Genomic DNA, 20,056 nt, shown 5'->3' on the forward strand with positions numbered 1-20,056 from the left:
ATGCATCTGGATTAGTATGTCTGGTGTGTATGGGATGTTAGAACTGAGTGGGTGTGGTTTGTGATGTAATAGGTAGGGCGGGGGGGAAGGAGTATATAAAGGGGGAGGGTAGGGGAGGAGAGGGGATGTGAGAGTGTGTTGGGTGGTTGTTGGGAGCGGAGATTGGAATTGGTTGTGGAGTGAGAGGAGATTAATTGCTAGGGATTTAGGATTGGTGTGAGGGGAGAGAGAGAGAGAGAGAGAGAGAGATGGTTGGGGAGTTTGGATTAGGCAAGATTGGAAGCAGATTTTCATTTGAAGCTTTTAACATGACAATAAACTTATTAGTATTTTTTTAGCTGTCAATTACCACGTGTCAGCTTGGCATTACTGACCTGCCTCACAGTTATCAAACACCCTCACCAGAATATACCCACAGTACATTTAAAAACAGATCCTATGTTTAACCTGTTTCCCTCATAGCTAGGGGAAAGGTTTTGTTTAACCCACCTTCAGGTTTTCAAGTGGTGATGCTTGGCCTGAGAAGGGTTTATGCAGCGGGCCTGGTATAGGTATAACGTGGCAGGCACCTTTCAGATGACGTGGCATTTTTCCAGGTCCATAAACATTGTCCTCCTCAGGGCCAACGCTTTTCCGACCCCATTTCCGACAACTATTTTGAACGATAAGAAAATAGCCTATAGGTGGAGAAAGGTAGCAAAGCTTATAAAACCTCTGAAAAATATAGGAGACAGTCCGAAATAACTGGAATACATTTTTGTTGCAAAGTAAGGAAAGGCAGTTAAAGGATCGTGACATAGTTAAGAATAAGCCGTTATAATAAAGGTGAATAAAAATAGATTTTGAAGATGTGAGGAGAAGTAATAATTTGTTTAAGGGGAGTAAGGTAGTTAAATATTTAGCTAGAGAAAGAACTGATATGTATATTAATTTGTTAAATGGAAAAACAAAACAAAACTAGGGAAGGCATATTTTGCATCAAGTAAAAAAAACCCAATGCATCACTATTTTTGCCTCAAATAAGGTGCATTTGATGCAAAACAAGAATATAGAGCTACTGAAGGAAGTGACAGGACGAATAGGAGAGAATTAGCTATTAGCTTGTGTCCATGCTGTGAATATCAGCCAGATGCATTTTTTCAAGATGTTTCATGATATATTGTTTGAATTACAAGAGGAAAAATATGATCATTGGGGAGTTACTTCAATCATGTAACTAGTTCATGAATAGAAAGAATAGAGAATTGAATAGAAAACAAACAAATTTCCTATTGGGTTCCTGAATGCACTGAAGGCTTTTACAGAACGAGCTTCCAAATCGCGTGAGGTCCTGGTTCCTCTCTATTCGGCCCTGGTTAGGCCTCATCTAGAGTATTGCGTCCAGTTCTGGGCTCCACAATTCAAGAAGGACGAAGACAAGCTGGTGCGTGTTCAGAGGAGGGCAACCAGGATGATCAGGGGTCTGGAAACAAAGCCCTATGAAGAGAGACTGAAAGAACAGGGGCTGTTTAGCCTGGAGAAGAGAAGATTGAGGGGAGACATGATAGCACTCTTCAAATACTTAAAAGGTTGTCACACAGAGGAGGGCCAGGATCTCTTCTCGATCCTCCCAGAGTGCAGGACACAGGAAGCCAGATTCTGTCTGGACATCAGGAAAAACGTCCTGACTTTTAGAGCAGTACAACAATGGAACCAGTGACCTAGGGAGGTTGTGGGCTCTCCCACACTAGAGGCCTTCAAGAGGCAGCTGGACAACCGTCTGTCAGGGATGCTTTAGGGTGGATTCCTGCATTGAGCAGGGGGTTGGACTCGATGGCCTTGTAGGCCCCTTCCAACTCTGCTATTCTATGATTCTATGATGACTTTGGGTGGGTTTTGCACTCAATGTGAACAGATGTTAGTTATTTTTCAGCACTTCAGAACTGACAATTTATTTCTTCATGTGATGCTTCTCCTGTCCCGTTTTATTTCAATATTTCTTCTTTTGTGTAATTCCTTCTTGTGATGTCATAACAACTGTGAAATTCAAAGAATTTCTAGTTATGTTATTGTTGTTATTTAAAAAACCTGCCCCTTGACAAACAAATAGAAAGAAGCGTCTAAATTCAGATTTATTTGAATGTGGGCCAAAGCTCTGCCCTTCTGATGAAGGCTGCCATTTCCCCTTTTTCTTCACACACCTCCAGAAATCTTACACCCTTTCTTCTGTTGTTCCATCCTTGAAACATTGTCTGAAGGTCTCCTTTTCTCTCCCTTTATATCTGGCATCGATCCCTGTCAAATTCCGTTTACAGTGGTGAAATTTCAACAGCGGTACGTGTTCCCCGTTCACTTCAGTGGCTCAATGATAACACACTGGTGGAACTCGGACCTTGAGTTTAACATCTATGTGAAAAAAGGTGCACAAAGGAAGGTAATTATTAGACCCCCAAAAATGCTTTTCTGGATGAAGTAGATAATCTAGATCCATTTGAATCAGGCCTTCAACTTTATTATAGGTGTGAATCAGTTTTGGTTGTTGTTGTTCTTATTATTATTTATTATTTTATTCTCCCAGTATTTTAACACTTAATTTTAACTTAAATTTAAATTTTACTGTTTTAACTCTGTATTTTAATTTTATATCAATTTTGCTGCATGGTTTTAATTCTGGTTGTGCTTTTTATATTGTATTGTGTATTTGTGCTTTTAACCTGTTGGTTGTCTTACTATGATTTTAATTTTTGTGAACCGCCCAGAGAGCTTCGGCTATTGGGCGGTATAGAAATGTAATAAATAAATAAATAAATTACATTTATACCCCGCCTTTTTTCCTCCAAGGAACCCAAGGCGGCGTACATAATCCTCCTCCTCTCCATTTTATCCTCACAACAACAGCCCTGTGAGGTAGGCTGACCTGAGAGTGGGACTGGCCCAAAGTCACCCAGTGGGTTTCCATGGCCGAGTGGGGACTAGAACCCGGATCTCCCAACTCTGTCCAACACCTTAGCCACTACACCCCATGGGCTGCCTTAGTTTTAATTGTGTGCCTTCCTTCAATGATACTGGGCTGTAAACATGCTCTCAGCTTTGTTTTGTGAGCAGTTGGAATGTTTGAAAGATCCTGTACCAGCTCAGCCAGTTTTTGTCAAGGGGTTGTGGCGCAGAGCGGTAAAGCAGCAGTTCCTGTAGCCGAAACTCTCCCCACGGCCTGAGTTCGATCCCAGAGGAAGCTGGTTTCAGGCAGCCGGCTCGGGTCGACTCAGCCTTCCATCCTCCCGAGGTCGGTAAAATGAGTACCCAGTTAGCTGGGGGAAAGGTAATCACGGCCAGGGAAGGCAACGGCAAACCACCCCGCTATAAGGCCTGCCAAGAAAACGTCAGCGAAAGCTGGCATCCCTCCAAGAGTTAGTAATGACTCAGTGCTTGCACGAGAGGTTCTTTTCCTTTCCCTTAGCACCATGAACACAATACAATGCAGATCATGTAATGCTATTAATGGAAATGCATAACTCTTCCCCCGACCCTCCTTCCTTCCTCCGTCTGCAGCCTCAGCTGGCTGGCTCAGCAGCTTTTCCTCTCCGTGATGTAATTCAGTCTGAGCAACTAACGGTCAGCCACGAACTGCCTGTGAAAGAAGATGGTGTTCCAGCCCAGCTTGGGCCTTTAAAGGTACAGCACACACTTCTGTCCTGTTGTAAGTTTTGTCTCTCCTCTTGATGAAATACTTGGCTGTCTCTAGAGTCTTAAGAACATCAGAAGAGCCCTGAGGCTGGTTCTGAACGAGGATCCATCTGGTTCAACATCTTGTTCACATAGTGGCCAAACAGCTGCCTTAAGTGTGCAATGATCCCATATCATCGAACCATTCAGAATTTGTATCGATGTGGTTCTGGGTCAGAGGTGGGCCTCTAGATGATTTGGCCTGCAATTCCCATCATCCTTCACCTGCTGGCTAGAGTAGATGGCAGTTGTAGGTCGAAACATCAGGAGAGCCGCAGGTGGCCCAGCAAAGGAATTTACCTCAGTTTCATTGCTGGAATTACCGCTAGATGAATCCCTGCAGCTTTAGCGTTTGAACTTGGCTGGCAGCAGTTCATAGAATCATAGAATAGTAGAATTGGAAGGGGCCTCTAAGGCCATCGAGTCCAACCCCCCCCCCCCCTTGCTCAGTGCAGGAATCCACCTTAAAGCATCCCTGACAGATGGTTGTCCATCTGCCCCTTGAATGCCTCTAGTGTGGGAGAGCCCACATCCTCCCTAGGTAACTGGTTCCATTGTCGTACTGCTCTAACAGTCAGGAAGTTTTTCCTGATGTCCAGCCGGAATCTGACTTCCTTTAACTTGAGCCCGTTATTCCGTGTCCTGCACTCTGGGAGGATCCAGAAGAGATCCCGGCCCTCCTCTGTGTGACAACCTTTTAAGTATTTGAAGAGTGCTATCATGCCTCCCCTAAGTCTTCTCTTCTCCAGGCTAAACATACCCAGTTGGTTCAATTTCTACTCTAAGATGTAGCAGTAGCTTCACATTCTCCAGAACAGCTCTGCCAACCAGGGCCCCTGAACCTTTTGAAGCTGTGCTCCTCTCAGTTTTCTGAGTCATAGGGACATCAGCCCCACATGCATGAATCAAGGATGGGCACTTCCCATAAAGTTGTTCTCAGAGGTGGCTAAAGAATCAACCTGTCTCCTTACCTCCTATAATTGCTAGAAAAGCCTTGCATGTCTGACCCCTTCCACGGGATTCTGGAGCATCTTTCAGATTGCACACTCTGAACACACAGGCCACTGGCTAGCCTTGGAGGACCTCTCCTGCACTTCTAGTATATAGAGGTTTCAGCCTAGAGCACACCCAACACTCACCTGTGGGTACACAACAGAAAATAAGATCAGTAGTATTTAAATTTATTTATTTATTGCATTTCTATACCGCCCAATAGCCGAAGCTCTCTGGGCGGGTTTACAAAATTAAGTAACAGGCAAGCTCTTTTTCTGTGAAGCTTTTGTGTTGATCTTATAGAATCAAAGAATCATAGAATAGCAGAGTTGGAAGGGGCCTACAAGGCCATCGAGTCCAACCCCCTGCTCAATGCAGGAATCCACCCTAAAGCATCCCTGACAGAGGGTTGTCCAGCTGCCTCTTGAAGGCCTCTAGTGTGGGAGAGGCCACAACCTCACCAGGCAACTGATTCCATTGTTGTACTGCTCTAACAGTCAGGAAGTTTTTCCTGATGTCCAGCTGGAATCTGGCTTCCTTTAACTTGAGCCCATTATTCTGTGTCCTGCACTCTGGGAGGATCAAGAAGAGATCCTGGCCCTCCTCTGTGTGACAACCTTTTAAGTATGTGAAGAGGGCTATCATGTCTCCCCTCAATCTTCTCTTCTCCAGGCTAAACCTGCCCAGTTCTTTCAGTCTCTCTTCATAGAGCTTTGTTTCCAGACCCCTGATCATCCTCGTTGCCCTCCTCTGAACACGCTCCAGCTTGTCTGTGTCCTTCTTGAATTGTGGAGCCCAGAACTGGACGCAATACTCTAGATGAGGCCTTACCAGGGCCGAATAGAGAGGAACCAGTACCTCACGTGAACCAGTACCTTCTCGTTGAGTATCCCTTGCCAAGCTTCCAAGGCATTCCAGGGTTCTCCAGACCACAGTTTGGAAACCACATTTCTAGAAGGCTTATTTATTATTACGTTTTTATACCGCCCATCAGCCGAAGCTCCCTGGGCAGTGCACCATTAAAAACTATACAATACCATACAATAAATTTAAAACATTAAAAGTTTAAAAGGCAGTGTAAAAGTAGCTGCATTAAAAACCAGGGAAAGCCTGCGTATAAAGGTATGTCTTCAGGAGACGTTTAAAAGATAAGGTTGTCCTCTGAAGGGAGAGCAGGTAACCTGATCTGTCTACCTTCATGTGGCAGGTGGCATTGGAGCTTGCAGCTGACAACAAAGACTTCTCCAGCGCCCACGCCAGGGCAGTGAACGTGGCACTGCAGGCTCCTGTTTACTCGGTGAGGAGCCCTGGGGTGAAGTTTCCAGACGTTGGCAGGAGCAACGCCCCTGCTGAAAGCCCTCGTCTCTTGAAACAAAGCCATTGCCAGCTCTCAAAGAGAAGCCAAGAACCCAAGCTGGCAGCTTCAGAAAAACCCAGCCTGGATGTGGGTTGGGGGTCCATGCCGACCTCCGTGTCCCGTAACCTCCTGACCCAGTTGAGTGCATCTGAAGAGGAGGGCTTGCTGTTGCACGTCCTCCTGATGGTCCCGGAAGGGCGGGTCTTTGTTCCTCAAGACGCTGGGCTCCGCGGCTCTTGCAACGCGTATCTAAACTGCAAACTCTTCAGCACGGAAGAAGCCACGAGGTCTGCTGTCGTATGGGGAACCACGCAACCCACCTTCCATTTTTCCCAGGCAAGTGAAGGTTTTCCTTTTGGTGCCGTCAAAACCCATAGCTAAATTGTAAGAAACCGCCTGGTCATATTAGTCCTCACCACTTAAATTCCACTCTTTAAAATCACGAGATTGACCATCGTGAGGTCAGGGAACAAAATACAGATCCAGCACTTTGTATTTGCCTCCAGCTTTTAAGCAGAAAGCCCCCATATCTCTGTATTTCCAGGGGGCACCCAATTTTTCAGAGGCCAGAACACATCTTTGCTGCCCAAACCGTTCGCTTTGTGGCCAGCCAGATCCTCAAATAAGGTTGCCACTTCCTAGACGCAAAGGGCACTCAGGGTATGCCCAGGGGATTGTAAACAAAACCTAGAGAGTGATACAACATTAAGGTGTGAAATAGATCTTCTACAACTTACAGGGCAGCCTGCTACCTTTACTAAATATATAAAAAAACATTTAATTTTTGAAACCCATCAGCAAAGATTTTACTGCACCTCGATTAAAAGTGGGTAAGTGTGCTAGAGCAGGCTTCCCCAACCTTTTGCCTTCTAGATGGCTTGAACTACAACTCCCAGAATTCCTGACCATTGTCTATGATGGCTGGGATTCATGGGAGTTAAAGTCCAAATCCTCTGGAGGGCAGAAGGTTGGGGAAGGCTGTGCTAGAGGGTAGAATAAATTGGCTTGGTTGGGTCTACCTGGCCCAAAGGCCTCTGTTTTGCTGTGGGTTTTCTGTTTTATGTGTTGTCATCTTTATTTCAATCACTGTAGAGGCAAAACCAAGAACTTGGTCCCTGGGGGAGGTAATCTGGAGATGTGGACTGAGGTGTCATCAATATGCAGATGATACCTAGCTCTACCTTTCCTTTTCATCAAACCCAGATGAGGCAGTGGCTGTTCTGAACCAGTGCCTGGGCACTGTAATGGACTGGATGAGGTCTAATAAACTGAAACTCAATCCAGACAAGACAGAGGTACTGTTAGGGTGGTTCATCTGTCCGGCGAGGTGATGTTCGCCCTGTCCTGGACGGGGTTGCACTCTCCCTAAAGGATTGGGTCCGTAGTTTGGGGGTGCTCTTGAATCCAGAACTGTCACTTGAGGCACAGGTGAACTCAGCGGCAAAGAGCACCTTTTATCAGCTTAGGTTGATATACCAACTACGCCCTGATCTGGACAGAGATAGCCTAGCTACAGTTATCCATGCTCTGATAACCTCTCGTTTGGATTACTGCAATGCGTTATACGTGGGGCTGCCTTTGAAAACGGTCCGGAAGCTTCAGCTGGTACAAAACAGAGCAGCCCATTTACTAACAGGGATTGGCCGGCGAGATCACATTACGCCAGTCATTTTACAACTTCATTGGCTGCCAGTCCAGGTCCGGGCCCGATTCAAAGTGCTGATATTGACATTCAAAGCCCTAAACGATTTGGGGCCAGGTTATGTGAAGGAACGCCGCCTCCATATGTGCCTGCCCAGACCTTAAGTTCATCTACAGGGGCCCTTCTCCGTGATCCCCTGCCAAAGGAAGTGAGGCAGGTGGCTACTAGGAGGAGGGCCTTCTCTGCTGTGGCACCCCGGCTGTGGAACGAGCTCCCCAGAGAGGTCCGCCTGGCGCCTACACTGTACTCTTTTCGTCGCCACCTGAAGACCTTTTTATTCTTTCAGTATTTTAACACTTAATTTTAACTTAAATTTAAATTTTACTGTTCTAACTCTGTATTTTAATCTTATATCAATTTTTGCTGCGTGGTTTTATCCTGGTTGTGCTTTTTATACTGTATTTTGTGTTTGTGTTTTTAACCTGTTGGTTGTTTTATTATGGTTTTAATTTTTGTGAACTGCCCAGAGAGCTTCGGCTATTGGGCGGTATAAAAATATAATAAATAAATAAATAAATAAACTTTGTGTACAGGCTACTCTGCTAACAGTCTGATCAAATCTCTAGGTAACTCCTATTTCATTGACGTCTAAACATCTGGAGAGGCTGAAGAACAACGTCATGGTAATAGAGGCTTGGAATAAGGTGCACAGCCCTGGAGGGGACCGGCTGCTAGGACTGGTGAAACTCCCACTACATCAGTTCTATGTTTCATTCAGGTAAAGAGTCTTCCTTCATTTTAAATGTATTTATTTATTTATTCATTAGCCGAAGCTCTCTGGACGGTTTACCAAAAAAATACCTGTTTTTATGGCTTAAAATTTTGTATATTTGTTTTTAATGTTTGCTGGTTTTAATCTTTATAAACTGCCCAGAGAGCTTTGGCTATGGGGCGGTATATAAATGTTGCTGTTGTTGTTGTTGTTATATTTATAAACTGCCCCGTAGCCAAAGCTCTCTGGCCGATTTACAAAGATTAAAATGTTGAACATTGAAAATTGATATACAAAATTTAAAAACATAAAAGTATAAAACCAGACAACAGACAAGAACAATATACATTTAAAACAACTGTGAACTCTCAGCTAGGCCTAAATATAGATCTGGAGTCAATTAAGAAATTCAGCATATGTTGTTAAATGCCTGGCTAGTTTGTATATTTTCTTTTTCCAATGCTCTTGGAATTCTGATCATGCCCCCACAATTATATTGTTCCCCCCACCAGAGAGATTATGTACTTCCTATACTCTAGGGCTTTCTCTGTGGTGGCACCCCGACTGGAATGCCCTCCCCTTGGAGGCCCGATTGGCACCAACATTGATTTCATTTCGACGCCAAGTAAAAACATGGCTTTTTAACAAAGCCTTTGATGGTTTAACTCACTGGCACATTGTTTTAACTGCTTTTACTGCTTTTAAATTATATATTGTTTTAACTTGGATCATGGTTTAATTTGTTTTTAACTGTGCATATTTATTGTTTTATACTGTATATTTTTATCTGTACGCCGCCCTCAGATCTTAGTGATATAGGGCGGGATATAAATATTTTAAATAAAAAAATAATATACTGGTCCCAGTGACTCAGTTTAGGCTACAGCGCATCATCCTCAGTTCAGAGTCAGCAACGTGCCCAAAGCGCCATTCAGTTTGCATTCACGATTGGGTGGAGATTTAAACCCAGGTTTCTTGCGTCTGTTCACTGCATCACACAGGCTCTCCGTCAGATATTCACCACAACTCTGTTGAGTGCTAAAGCCTTGAAGACTCGCACCGCTCATCCCTATTAAAAGATACTGATTGCTTGGAAATAGTATGTCAATTTTGAAAAGAACATAGAATGAAAATATTCTGAAATGTCAAGTGCGCCACAGCCCCAAGAGCTGCTTGCCACGATACAGGCTCTGAACACCAGACCCGGCAGCAGCTACTCCCTGCTCAAGCCAAGCACCACCGCTTGATACGCCTGAGGCCAGGGATAAAAACCACCTTCCTCCAAACTATGTGGAGAAAGGGGTTTAAATGGAGAAGGAGTTCAATATATAACATATAAAACACTGTGAGTTATATGTGCTGAGGTGAATGATTGTCAGAGTGGGTGCTAAATGTGTAAACCTCAGATGATAAATGCCAAACAGACACGTGGGATTTTTGTGGTAGTTAAAAACAAAATAATTAAAATTTATTTTTAAAAGTTCACAAGCTTTGTTTCAAATAAAACATTTACAAACGTTTTTGAAACCTTTTATCCAATCCTTTCACCCATTCATATACACGCTTTCCTTTCTCTCACACAATCACTCTTGAACTTTCTTTATTATCAGTATTAATATATGTCAACTATGTGTACACCACACTCCAAAGACACCACTCTCTACCCTGACCCTCAAATTTCCCAGAACTTAAGTACTCTAAACCGAGAGTACTAAAGACTCTAAGAGGACCTCAAAAGTCCCCCTCAATCCCCTCAGTCCTTCCTTTATATATCACTCCTCCCCCTCCCAAGACATTCTAACTTCGCCCACTCAGGCCAACATGCTAACCTCACCACAGACTTACAAACTGCAGACATACATTTGGGAACTGACTTATGGGGTGTAACACCACACCGCTCTTGGTAGATCTGCCCTCCTTTCCCCCCATCTGTGTGTAGGATTTCCCTCGCTGCAGAAGATCCCCTGGAGCCGAAGGGCACGTGCTCCGTGGGGTGTTGGTTTGAACATACCATGAACCAGCCCTCTTATCCTGTCTCTGTCCCCTGCCTCTCCAGGGACCCCAAGATTTCCAACCTGTTGCTTCAGGCTCAGTACCCAGTGCTGGCCGTGGATGGCTCCGTGCCTGTGGTGGATGTCTTCACCGGCAGCAAAAGCGGGAGCCTGAAGGTCATTCTGGCCATGGGTTCCGCAGACCAGGTTGTGGCCCTGCAGAGGCTCAAGAACGAAGAAGGGGTGGCGCCTCCGGTTGGGCAGCGCCCTCCACATGCCCTGGACTCCCTTCCTGCGCCTCTTTCAAAGGTAATTCCAGGGAACTCTTGGCTGTCTCTTTGTCCCTGTAGAGAAGTGTTTGCTTTGGCTGCCTTCAAATACTAGAACTCCCTTTGGGTACAAATCACATAAATTGGGCTGTTTTGTGTATGGTGAGCAGGGGATTGGACTCAATGGCCTTGAGCAGGGGTTGGACTCGATGGCCTTATAGGCCCCTTCCAACTGTACTATTCTATTCTATTTATTTATTTATTACATTTCTATACCTCCCAATAGCTGGAGCTCTCTGGGCGGTTCACAAAAATGAAAAACATTCAAAGTATAAAACAACAGTATAAAACCATAATGTAAAATACAATATAAAAGCTCAACCAGATAAAAACAGCAGCAATGCAAAATTACAAATTTAAAACACCAAGTTAAAATTTATTTATAGACTGTTAAAATGCTGGGAGAATAAAAAGGTCTTCACCTGGCATCTAAAAACATATAATGTAGGTGCCAAGCGAACCTCCTTAGGGAGCTCATTCCACAGCCGGGGTGCCACAGCAGAGAAGGCCCTCCTCCTTGTAGCCACGTGCCTCACTTCCTTTGGCAGGGGCTCGCGGAGAAGGACCCCTGAGGATGACCTTAGGGTCCGGGCAAGTACATATGGGAGGAGGCGTTCCTTCAGATAACCTGGCCCCAAGCCGTTTAGGGCTTTAAATGATAACACCAGCACTTTGAATCAGGCCCGGACCTGGACTGGCAGCCAATGAAGCTGGAAAAGGACTGGTGTAATGTGGTCTCGTCGGCCAGTCCCTGCTAGTAACCGTGCTGCCCTGTTTTGTACCAGTTGGAGTTTCCGGACTGTTTTCAAAGGCAGCCCCACGTATAACGCATTGCAGTAATCCAAACGAGAGGCTATCAGAGCATGGATTACTGTAGCTAGGCTATCTCTGTCCAGATAAGGGCGCAGTTGGTATATCAGCCTGAGCTGATAAAAGGTGCTCTATGATTCTGTGTGTTGCTACTTGCCCCAAACATCTGAGATTGGGCAACCTAGTTGCTGTAGATGAGATTCCTGCCCTGCCTGCCTGCCCCCCACCATGCCTCCGTGCTTCCCTCTTCCACAGGGATTCCATTTTGTCTTAGATAGATAGTTTATTGCTCAGTAGCCAAACAGACTTTGCAAATAGATCAGACTCAAAACACAGAGCAACAGAGATATGTGTTTATGTGTCTTCTTTAGCCGTCAGACCGAGAACAGGAAGACCTGATGGAGCATGTCTTTGAGATCCACATTGAGAGTGTCAAAGGACTCACTCCCCTCCAGTCCACCGTCTGGGGAGAAGCTGACTGTTACGTGCAGTATCACTTTCCGGTTCAGGAGTTGGAATCCGACGTGCTGCGTGGGAAGGAGTTATATGAGAGCGGTAGGTTTGGTTTGTGGAAGCGCCGTTTGTCAGCCAGTCTGGTCATTGGTTCCTGAATGCCATTTCCAGCTTCTTAACTGAACTTGTGATGGTGATGATGGACAAATCTGTCCTTCAGCTTCATAAATAAATTGACAGTAACTGTCATGTCTAACCCTACTGCCCCTGTTTTGGGAGAAGATGTTTCAGGTAATCAATCGGAATCAGATTCAGAACTAGAAGACGGAGCGCCAGACACCAGCTAGCCTGTACCAGCGTGGGAGGAAGCTCTCACAGGCGATTCCCCAGCTTAGAGTCAGCCCTCTCCAGCGCTTATCTCCTCAAGGCCAAATCCTACACACTCAGTGGGAAGTGAGCCTTCTTCCGGAGGAGAGCGTCCCAACATTGATGGTGCTATATAAATAAATAATAATAATAATAATGCTAGGGTCCGCTGGAAGCTCAAATGCACGGGGTGGAAGGAAGGTGTGAGAAAGTCGGTTTGATTACACCAGAACCTGCCTCCGCACCAGGCTCTCTGAAGTTATGGGCGTTTGGGAAGAGGCTTCCTATTCTTCTTGAGCAGTTGTCTTGCTTAGTTTGCATAGTTTTGCCTAGGGGGACGTTTCCAAGAGGTTAGACTCTCTTCAAGGAGAAGAGACGTTTGTTACTTAATAAAAGCTTTGCAGATTACTTAGCAAACCTCATCATTTGCCTCCCATCGAAAGCAGGAGTTTTCCGAGAAACACGACAGTAACCATCAAGAACAGGAATAGACATGTACAATGTACACCATGTACATTGATGGTGCTATATAAATAAATAATAATAATAATAATAACATGGCTTATTAACCATTGGATGTGGAATTCCATAGGATGGAGTCACCCCCTTCCTATGGAATTCCCTGCCTCTGGAGGTCAGTCTCCTCCTGACAACGTCACTGTTCCAGGAAGCCTTCTGTTAATGACCAGTCGCGGTTTTATTTGGGCTTCGTTTCTTTTAAAAACATACTTTTAATGTGTTTTATTCTGTTTTTACTCTTTTAATCTATTTGTTCACTGCTGTGAAATTCTTGAATGCAGAGCGGTATATACCGTATTTCTTCGATTCTAAGACGCACTTTTTTCCCTAAAGTAACAGCTCTAAAAATTGGGTGCGCCTTAGATTCGATGGCGCCTTAGAATCGAAGAAATACGGTAATTACATTTGTCGAGTCTGCAGCGGGACAGGCGGGGAAAGAGGGTAGGGGGTGAAAAGCGAGAGAGAGAGAAGGGAGTGGAGAGAGAAGCGGGGGGGGAGAGGGGCAACGTCTCGGAGCATCTCAAACGTTGCCGCCGGGAGCCGGCTGGGAGGGACCCCAGCTCCAGCAGGCCAGCGAGCTTCCAAAGAGCTCGGCCTCACCTCTGTTAAGGAGATGGGAAGCGGAAGAATCACCTGAGCAGCGCTGGTTGGGCTCGCCCGCCCACCCCCTCCCGTCCGTGTGAATGGTGCAGACCAGCTTTTGAATGCATGTGTGGCTGTCCGTTCCCAGGCAGGGGACGATTGGTTCCTGCTTCCCATTCATGTAACCTGCCTCTATGCGTGTGCGTGTGGGTGCGCGCGTGTGTGTCTGTGTCTCGCTCGCTCCCTGTTCCTCTCCCCCTCCGCTGCGTGTATGTACCGTAAAATTGCTTTGCTGGCTGATTGGAGAAATTTATTTTTTCTTCGAATCAAAGATTTTTTTCCCGTTGGTGGCACTGAAATTAGTGTGCGCCTTAGATTCGATGGCGTCTTACAATCGAAGAAATACGGTAGATATTGTAAATAAATAAATAAATCCATGTTCTCATCAAGAAATTAAATGAAATCTCTATTGCTAAGAGCAATAAGCCATTACAATTTGATATAATTACCGTATTTCTTCGATTGTAAGACGCCATCGATTGTAAGACGCACACTAATTTCAGTACCACCAACAGAAAAAAAAAAAAAACCTATGACGCACCCCATTTTTAGAGATCTTTATATGGGGGGGGGGAAAGTGCGTCTTAGAATTGAAGAAATAGGGTAGAAAGGTAAAATACATCTAATTATATTAAACATGAGAATATAAAAATGCGGAGTCACGTTAGTATAAGTTAAGAGCTCCTTTATGGGGTACTAGACCAACATATATAAAGAGGGACAAATTTTTATCTCCAGATCGCCATTACAATACTTACAAATGACAACCAGCCATCTCATTGATGGTGGAATTGGAGTGTGGAATTTCTTCCCGAATAGCTTGTTGCCAAAACACTAGGTTGCCATCTTTCTGTTCCAGGGCACTGAGCTCTTTCACCTGAAGCACCGTGTGCCACACCTTTCTAGCTTTCCAGCTAAATTTAACCATGTAACCTTCACTTCCTGCACATCACTGTAAGCTCATCAAGAAACAAAGGGTTTTTTTGCTCCATTTCCTGAAGGGAAGGAAAATCAATGCTCCCGATGTTCCAAGGGGGTCGCGAAGAGATTCTCGATTCACAGGCAGGTCAGACCGTACCTAGAAACAAGCAAGGGGCCGATATGAATTGCCAAACGCAGATATAATGACCTGTTTCACACGACAGCTCACCGAGGCTTAATTTACCCACGGGATTTGTCGCGTTACTTATTTATTTATTTATTTATTTATTTAGAATATTTATATACCGCTCCCCATTGAGACATTTCGGAGCAGTGTACAAGATAAAATGAAAAATAAAAACAGAATAAAACAGCTAAAACAAAATTTAAAAGAAGCAAAAAACAGAGATTCAAGGCTGCATATTAAGGAAAGGCTTCTTGGAATGAAGATGTTTTCAGGAGACGCTGAAAGGAGTACAAGGTTGGTGCCTGCCTGACCTCCAGAGGCAGGGAGTTCCACAGGAGGGGGGCCACCACGCTGAAGGCTCTTCCCCTGGTGGATTCCAATCGGAGGATGGATCTAGGTGGAACCACCAGGAGCAGGCCCTCGGATGACCTCAGTGACCGGGCAGGTTGATAAGGAAGAAGGCGTTCTCTCAGGTATCCTGGTCCCAAGTTGTTTAGGGCTTTGTACACAAGTACAAGAACCTTCAACCTGGCCTGGTAGCGAATAGGCAGCCAGTGCAGTTCCCTCAGCAGAGGAGTTACATGCTGGAAAGGGGCAGCTCCAGACAACAGCCGAGCTGCAGCATTCTGCACTAGCTCCAGCTTCCGGAGCAGCTTCAAGGGCAGCCCCACATAGAGCGTGTTGCAGTAATCCAACCTTGAGGTTACCAATGCCTGTACCACTGTGGTTAAGCTATCCCTGTCCAGGAGAGGCCGTAGTTGGCGAACCAACCGAAGATGGTAAAAGGCACTCCGAGCCGTGGCGGCTACTTGAGCCTCCAACGACAGAAATGGGTCTAAGAGTACCCCCAAACTACGAACCTGTTCTTTCGGAGGCAGTGCAACCCCATCCAGAACAGGCAATGAGCCTGTCTCCCGGACTCAGGAACCACTCGCCCACAGGGCTTCTGTCTTGCCAGGACTCAGTCTCAGTTTATTGGCCCCCATCCAGCCCGTTACTGAGTCTAGGCACTGGTCCAGGACCCCCGTTGTGGCGGGTGTCTGCAGGCAACATATTTGCATAGCGCCTGTGGGCACCTAGCTTGTTGTGGCTTTTGTCGTGCGAACCTAAGCAGCAGGGGCTGTTTGAGGATTAGACAGCTTGGGCAGGTTTTGCTTTCCTTGAATCCACTGGCATTTGTCACTCTATAATCCTCCTTCTGCAAGTCGCCTGCTCTCGTCTTGTGGCCAGTGTAGTGCAGTAGATGAGATGTGGGACCGAGAACCCTATTAGTCATGAAGCTCACCGGATGCCTTTGGGCCAGTCACCCCCTCTCAGCCAAAGATGGGGATTGCTGCGAGGATGAGGTGGGGTGAATCCTCCATCTGAGCCACCCTGAACTCCTTGGAGGAATGGCAGCAGGAGATACATGTAAATAAATGTGGTGTCTGATGGCCTGTATTGCACGGTTTGATCTCTGCCCACCAGCCCCCAAAGTTTCCTTTGAGCCCTTCCTTAGGAAAAGGATTCTTGAAGAATGCCCAGGGCCTGTTGACACACTGGTACTAGGTCTGTTTTGGGTGTCGTGTGGGCTCTTGTCCCTTGCCCTGTGAATCTTTTACCAGTGTTGCTTTTCTTCCACAGGCCTTGAGTTAAAGCCTTTCCGCTCAGCAACTACCTTGTGCGTCCCTGACCCCACCTTCAACGACGAGCGTCATCACGCGTTGCTGATCCCTGCTGACGTCCCCGTCCAGCGGCTGCTGCTCAGCGCTTTCTCTGCACAAGGCTTAGCAGGAGGAGGAGGAGTCCAGTTTGAGATCTGGTGCAGGTATCGCCCACTGTGCTTCGCCACCTCCATCGGAAAGAGGGTGTGGCAATCTGGGAGGGCCAGACCGGGGCTCCAGGAGAGCTGAATTTGGCTCCTTGCCTGTGTTTCTGCGCCCCTGGTTTAGGACAACCTGGCTCCCCCACCCTCAGAAGTGTCAGTCCTGTAATCCTGGAGTGGAACTTTGAGAATTGCTGGTGGCTTATGGGGGTTGTAGTCCAACACATCTGGAGGACACCAGATGTTGGGGTAGGCTGGTCTAGCACTTGAGGGAGGGAATAGACTCTGCACACTTTGCATCCAGAAGGTTCCATTTCCCATCACTGGCATCTCTTGATAAAAGAGATCGGTGAGACAGACTGAGACTCAGGAGAAGCTGCTGCTCGCCAGAGTAGACAGCACTGGGTTAGAAGGAATCATAGAATAGTAGAGTTGGAAGGGGCCTATAAGGCCATTGAGTCCAACCCCCAGCTCCATGCAGGAATCCACCCTAAAGCATCCCTGACAGATGGCTGTCCAGCTGCCTCTTAAAGGCCTCTAGTGTGGGAGAGCCCACAACCTCCCTAGGGAACTGATTCCATTGTCGTACTGCTCTAACAGTCAGGAAGTTTTTCCTGATGTCCAGCCGGAAACTGGCTTCCTGTAACTTGAGCCTGTTATTCCGTGTCCTGCACTCTGGGAGGATCGAGAAGAGATCCCGGCCATCCTCTGCGTGAAAACCTTTCAAGTGCTTGAAGAGTGCTATCATGTCTCCCCTCAGCATTCTCTTCTCCAGGCTCAACATGCCCAGTTCTTTCAGTCTCTCCTCATAGGGCTTTGTTTCCAGACCCCTGATCATCCTCGTTGCCCTCCTCTGAACCCCCTCCGGCTTGTCTGCGTCCTTCTTGAATTGTGGAGCCCGGAACTGGACGCAGTACTCAAGATGAGGCCTAACCAGTGCTGAATAGAGGGGAACCAGGACCTCGCACCATTTGGAAGCTATACTTCTATTAATGCATCCCAAAATAAGACAACTAATATAACCTGGTATAAGCCAGGTTCCCTTGACTGGGGTTGTCAAGCACCCGGTGGACCACAGTCCCTGACTGCGGTGGGCTTGCTGCCACCCAGCAGAGCGGTCTAAGCCTTAAGAGAAGGCTTTTCCCTAACGTGTAAATGTGAATGCAGTTTACTTTCTTCCGTGTTCTTTCCTAACGACCCTTTGCGTCTCATCTCTTGCGCAGGTATTACTACCCTAATGTCCGGGATCAAATGGTCGCCAGGGGGACCTTGCCGCTGTCACGCCTGTGTGCCATGGTGACTATGCAGCAGCGGGAGGAAGTGGGGATCCAGACTTTTAGCCTGCCCTTAATCCCAAGAACTGAGGGCTCAGGGGAGCCCCATCCCCGGTCTTCAGGTAATTCAACATGTTGTCTTCTATGCTCTGGAGCCAGGAGCTTGTTTAGGAGGAGTTCCCTGTCAGGGTTGGATTTTCATTGTCCAGATTTTTGAGGCAACCAGAGCTGAAGCAAGTCTTGAGGAAGATTGCATGAAGCTAAGTCATTTCATCAGCCAGTGTCAAGGGTTAATTGACAGCTGGGGTATGGTGTGATTGATTGATTGATTCATGTGATCTGCTGAATCTGTACTTAAAGAGTGTCTGTACAGTATGTTTTTTCTCTCCTGTGTGATGTATTTCTGAACGTGTTACGTTTCGTGAGTATTGCCTATATGTCTTATTATTATTTATTTATTTATTTATTTATTTATATAGCACCATCAATGTACATGGTGCTGTACAGAGTAAAACAGTAAATAGCAAGGCCCTGCCGCATAGGCTTACATTCTAATAAAATCATAATAAAACAATAAGGAGGGGAAGAGAATGCAAACAGGCACAGGGTAGGGTAAGCAGGCACTGGGTAGGGTAAAGTTATATTCGTGTTTGCTAAACTTGCTGCAAGTGTATTATTCCTAATCCTGTGGAGCATTATTATTCCCGCTGTAAAGCTAACTCAGTATCCTGGAAACATCCGCTAAAAATCTGCTATCTGCAGGCTTTGCTTTCAACTGAGCTGTGTGAGCCAAAGAGGAGAAGTCAGTAGCTTCTAACAGTTTTTTCCAAGCTCAGTTTGTTTGCAATCCCTGACATTCCCAGTGGAGGGACGCGCCTGCAGGGCTCCATTTGGAACAAGAGGAATGACATGTTCAGGCCTTTTCCACCTCTGAGGCTCCCCCTTGAACGGGTAAACAAATTAGTGTTGAGGAGGCCTTCTCCTGGGAAAACTCGCAATACTTTGTAAAGAATAGCAGGCACAGAGAGGACTGGTAGAGCTGAGTAAGAGCCAGTGTAGTGTAGTGGCTAAAGTGTTGGACTGGGAGTTGGGAGATCCGGGTTCTAGTCCCCACTCACTCAGCCGTGGAAACCCCCTGGGTGACTTTGGGCCAGTCACAGACTCTCAGCCCAACCTACCTCACAGGGTTGTTGTTGTGAGGATAACGTGGAGAGGAGGAGGATTATGTACGCCACCTTGGTTTCCTTGGAGGAAAAAAGGCAGGATATAAATGTAATAAATAGAAATAGAATAAATAGTAAAATGTATCATCAACTCAGATGTTGCTGGGTGGTGGTTTTTTTTACTGGAGAACAGGATTCATGCAAAATTGGGTGACTGATCTTTTATAGGAACTGATTTCTGGCATTGCATCAGTATGCAAGGGGATGGATTTCACTGTACTTGATTTCAGGGTACTGTGAGTCTTCCTTTGTCTTCCTAGTGTTCCTGCACTGCGGGTCTTATTCCCATTTTACAGATGAGAAACAGAACGTCCACATTCCCATTATGTGTATTAATAGCCATTGGATTCCTATCTCAGTTGACTAACCTTGCTTGAGATTTCAAAGCAGAAAAGCTGAATATATATATATTTCTCTCTCCCCACCTCTCATCCCTTTCTCCAGGTTTGCTTGACGTGAGCATAAAGTACAGGCACTCCCTGAAAGTAGCTGAAGGCATCCTAGCGGCTCAGACGGTTTCAATTTCTGTTCAGATACACTTAGCAGCTGGTTTGCAGGCAGCAGCAAGGTAAGAAGGAACCAGAAATTATTTATTTATTTACTTACTTACTGCGTTTCTATACCGCCCAATAGCCGAAGCTCTCTGGGCAGTTTACAAAAATTATTTTTTTTTTTTAATTTTTATTCATTTTCAACACTATATAAACATAGATAAACATTTCCAAAATATAACTGAAACTAACACAATAAGAAAAAAAATACATCAAATATCTGCTGCATACATATTGAATAATTGTTGAGTACAAATATCAAAAACTATTACATATGCCTTATCACTCTACAACATCTTCATTCTTAACATAAATGTGCACCCCCCACCTCGGGATCATTCTTGAGTCCAAAATCTAATCATTTCTTCTGCTGGTGGTTTCCCACTTCCCTTAGTAAACACGAACACTAGGAACTGTTTCCAGATTCCTTCGAACTCATTTATTTTAGTTACGCCTTTTCTCCACTTAATATTACATGTCAGTTTATCATTAATGGCTATGTCCCATACTACTTTATACC

The 20,056-nt window shown here is 45.6% G+C and overlaps 1 protein-coding gene across 1 annotated transcript in view; it reads left to right on the forward strand.

The window, feature by feature from the left end:
• Positions 1–20,056, forward strand: part of C2CD3 (C2 domain containing 3 centriole elongation regulator) — a 104,864-nt gene that overhangs the window by 21,717 nt on the left and 63,091 nt on the right. Inside the window, exons 12-20 of the mRNA XM_063127307.1 lie at positions 2,295–2,413; positions 3,529–3,651; positions 5,903–6,388; positions 8,321–8,472; positions 10,523–10,766; positions 11,968–12,151; positions 16,308–16,491; positions 17,712–17,884; positions 19,430–19,553. Coding sequence (XP_062983377.1) covers positions 2,295–2,413; positions 3,529–3,651; positions 5,903–6,388; positions 8,321–8,472; positions 10,523–10,766; positions 11,968–12,151; positions 16,308–16,491; positions 17,712–17,884; positions 19,430–19,553 — 1,789 coding nt within the window. The remainder of the gene's footprint in view (positions 1–2,294; positions 2,414–3,528; positions 3,652–5,902; positions 6,389–8,320; positions 8,473–10,522; positions 10,767–11,967; positions 12,152–16,307; positions 16,492–17,711; positions 17,885–19,429; positions 19,554–20,056) is intronic.

The sequence above is a fragment of the Elgaria multicarinata genome, chromosome 5 (genome assembly GCF_023053635.1).
Source record: "Elgaria multicarinata webbii isolate HBS135686 ecotype San Diego chromosome 5, rElgMul1.1.pri, whole genome shotgun sequence".
Classification (NCBI taxonomy): Eukaryota; Metazoa; Chordata; class Lepidosauria; order Squamata; family Anguidae; genus Elgaria; species Elgaria multicarinata.